The sequence below is a fragment of the Chondrus crispus genome, genomic scaffold (genome assembly GCF_000350225.1).
Source record: "Chondrus crispus Stackhouse genomic scaffold, scaffold_478, whole genome shotgun sequence".
NCBI classification, from domain to species: Eukaryota; Rhodophyta; class Florideophyceae; order Gigartinales; family Gigartinaceae; genus Chondrus; species Chondrus crispus.
The window spans coordinates 46,725-49,450 of record NW_005179381.1 but is presented as its reverse complement, the minus strand read 5'-3'; the positions used below and the strand labels follow the sequence as shown (position 1 = coordinate 49,450).

General features: G+C 52.4%; 1 protein-coding gene; it reads left to right on the top strand.

Annotated features, from left to right (window-relative positions):
* The first annotated feature begins 19 nt into the window (after positions 1-19).
* Positions 20-2,161, top strand: CHC_T00009203001 (Serine/threonine protein kinase). XM_005719255.1 is given in 2 exon segments: positions 20-2,050; positions 2,051-2,161. The coding sequence occupies 1 exon segment, from the start codon at positions 20-22 to the stop codon at positions 2,048-2,050; it is 2,031 nt and encodes a 676-aa protein (XP_005719312.1). The 3' UTR covers positions 2,051-2,161.
* The last annotated feature ends 565 nt before the right edge of the window (positions 2,162-2,726 follow it).

The window sequence follows — 2,726 nt, the reverse complement described above, 5'->3', positions numbered from 1 at the left end:
ACTCGGGGGGAGTGGCTTGATGAGGACGGATTCCATGCAGTCTGGCATTGGGGCAGGCAATCCAATCGCCGCTTTGCGCGTCACCTTTATGTCCATCAAGTCGTATGGGAACACTGAAATTTCGTCGGGTTCCCTGGGCGAGGATACCAACGGCTTTGTCGGCGCTGCCTACCGAAGCCGCTGGAGCAATAGCGATATGGGGCTGGGTGGTGCCGGCTCGTTTCCAAGGTCTTTTCGGAATACTTGGAGTACCGTCGGCCTGCCCAGCAAGGTCGAAGAGGCTGCAGGATCCTACTATTGCGCAGGCCCTATCGACAAGCATTGGACCATCAAAGGCAAGCTCGGCGAAGGGGCTTTTTCAGAAGTGCGACTAGGAGAGGGAAAGGCGGGTGAGGGCATGGTCGCCATCAAAATTGTTTCCAAGGGCGCCCCGGACTTGTTCTGTCCGGAGGGGGCATGCAGGGAGGTCGTTTCATGTCAGCTGTTTGGCCACCATCCAAACCTTGTCCAGTGCATCCAGATTTTCGAAGACGACCGCTTCATTTACATTGTCATGGAACTTCTCATCGGAGGACAGATGCTACCGAGAGTCGCGGATACGCATTTCTACCCGCGCTACTGTGAGAATGATGTCGTCACGCTAGTGAGGGGTCTCACACGCGCGCTCACGCACTTGCACAAGCTCGGAATTGCACATCGCGATGTCAAGCCAGAGAATATCCTGTATGCGTCAGAGACCTTAGATCCCACCGTGAAGCTGACAGATTTCGGCATCGCGCATACTCGTTGCAAAACTACACCAGCGCACGATATGGTGGGGACTCCTTTATATGTAGCCCCAGAGGTTTTATTGAGGAAGCCCTATGGATGCGCAGCGGATATGTGGAGCCTGGGCGTAATTGTCCACATTCTTTTGACTGGTTACCCTCCCTTTGATGACGACGATCTAGTACAGCTCATCAAGAAGGTGAAAAGTCGACCGCTTCGCATGATCGGAGAGGAGTGGGTAGTCATTAGCGAGGATGCTCGTGATTTTGTGGAGAAGTTGTTGACACGCGACGTACCGAACAGGCTTTCAGCCGAGCAAGCCATGGCACACCCATGGCTAGCAACGCCAAGACCACCTCCGTTCCCGGCCCCGCCCATGCCGTCGAGACCTCTCAATCCTCCGGCAAGGGTGCAAGTCCCTCCAACACGCAAGAGCCGTCAAGACGGTACCATTCCACTGATGGTCGCTCAAATCAACCTCAATTCGTTTGTTGTGCGCAAGGAGTGGAAACGAATGGTGGAAAGCGAACCGTCGGAACGAAACAAACTTTCTATGCTTGTGTCTCTCTCTGAGAAAGAGTTGGGTATTCCAAACCCACTGTCCCTGAACAGCACACGAGAGGTATCTACAGACACCAATCTCTCCACGCAACCGGCGCATGCGCTCCCCTCGGAGTCGTCCATCGTGAACATCAAACAGCAAGTGCCAGGCATGAGCGTGTCCTCCGCACGCCCACCGAAGCAAGGGGCATCTACAACCAAACGCGAGAAAAGCAACGGTGATCGCCCTCTAACGGATCTGGAACGTCAACAAGAACAGGAGCGATTGCGACAACGACGTCTACAAGTGCAGGCTGAACTTTCAAAGAAGAAGAAGCTTCAAGCTATGAAAGTGGAGGAAGCACCTGAAAAAGTGCGTAGCATTAGTACGGAAACCGTTTCGACACACTCGGAAGCCTCAAACAAGGAAGCATCAGACAACCAATTACTGTCCACATCACAGTTTAGCGATGACGGTACGGTAGTTTCAGAGGTGTTCCAGTCACGAAGGGATGCGGATGCGGAGGGGGATGTGAAGAAAATCCAAAAGCAGCGGGCAGAGCTTCAACACGCATCCAAGCCTCGTGCCCTTATTGGGAGGCGAGCCAGGCAGTCAAATAGCACAAGGCAGTCTGTCAAGTCCGAGAAACCCAAGCCTCCGAAAGCAAAAGGTGTCCGAGTGCGAAAGAGGCAAAAGCAGGTAGTTCCGTTGTTGCAAGGCACAAAACTGGCTAATAATTAACGTAATGGAAACGGGTCTCCGGGGGATGAAGTGGAGCAATCTTCATACATGCACAGCGCTGCCACCGAGTCTTCCAACCCTGTAATTAAACCATTCGCCCTACGTCAACAATTTCTCCCCATGTCGCAAAGCATAAGAGAGCGAGCTGTGCGTGTTTGTTGGCAGCTCCTCCGTCCTAGAGTTGCAGCTGAAAAAAGGGGGCTGAAACAACGGCATGATATGTTATGCGAGGGTGCAGTGCGTTCAAACCCTTTAAAGGGTACATTATCGTTGTCGGTAAAGTGACGAAAACGCGTGTTTTGGCGGCGAGTTTCCTCGGATTTTCTGAACGCAAATTTTTTCAAATAACGCGTTTGGCAAAACTCACAGCATACTGAAAACTGGGGGCATGTGAGTTTTCCACGAGTTTCACATCCGCCTGATCACAGCAGTGCCGGATCGACCCGTCGTGAAGAAAAACGAAGTGGGTCTTCCGTTCTTTTCATCAGCACAAACGAGTCTCAGACTGCAAGGGTCGTATCGATATGCGTCATGGACGCCCCTATCGCTTCATCTGCGCAGAGTCCATCAATGGATCAAAGCGCGACAGGATCTGCCCCAGATGCCGCCGAAGCAACCGCGAAAGAAAGACAAGTAAGACAAGTAGAAGCTTCTAAAAAGCGATCCTCTCTAAACT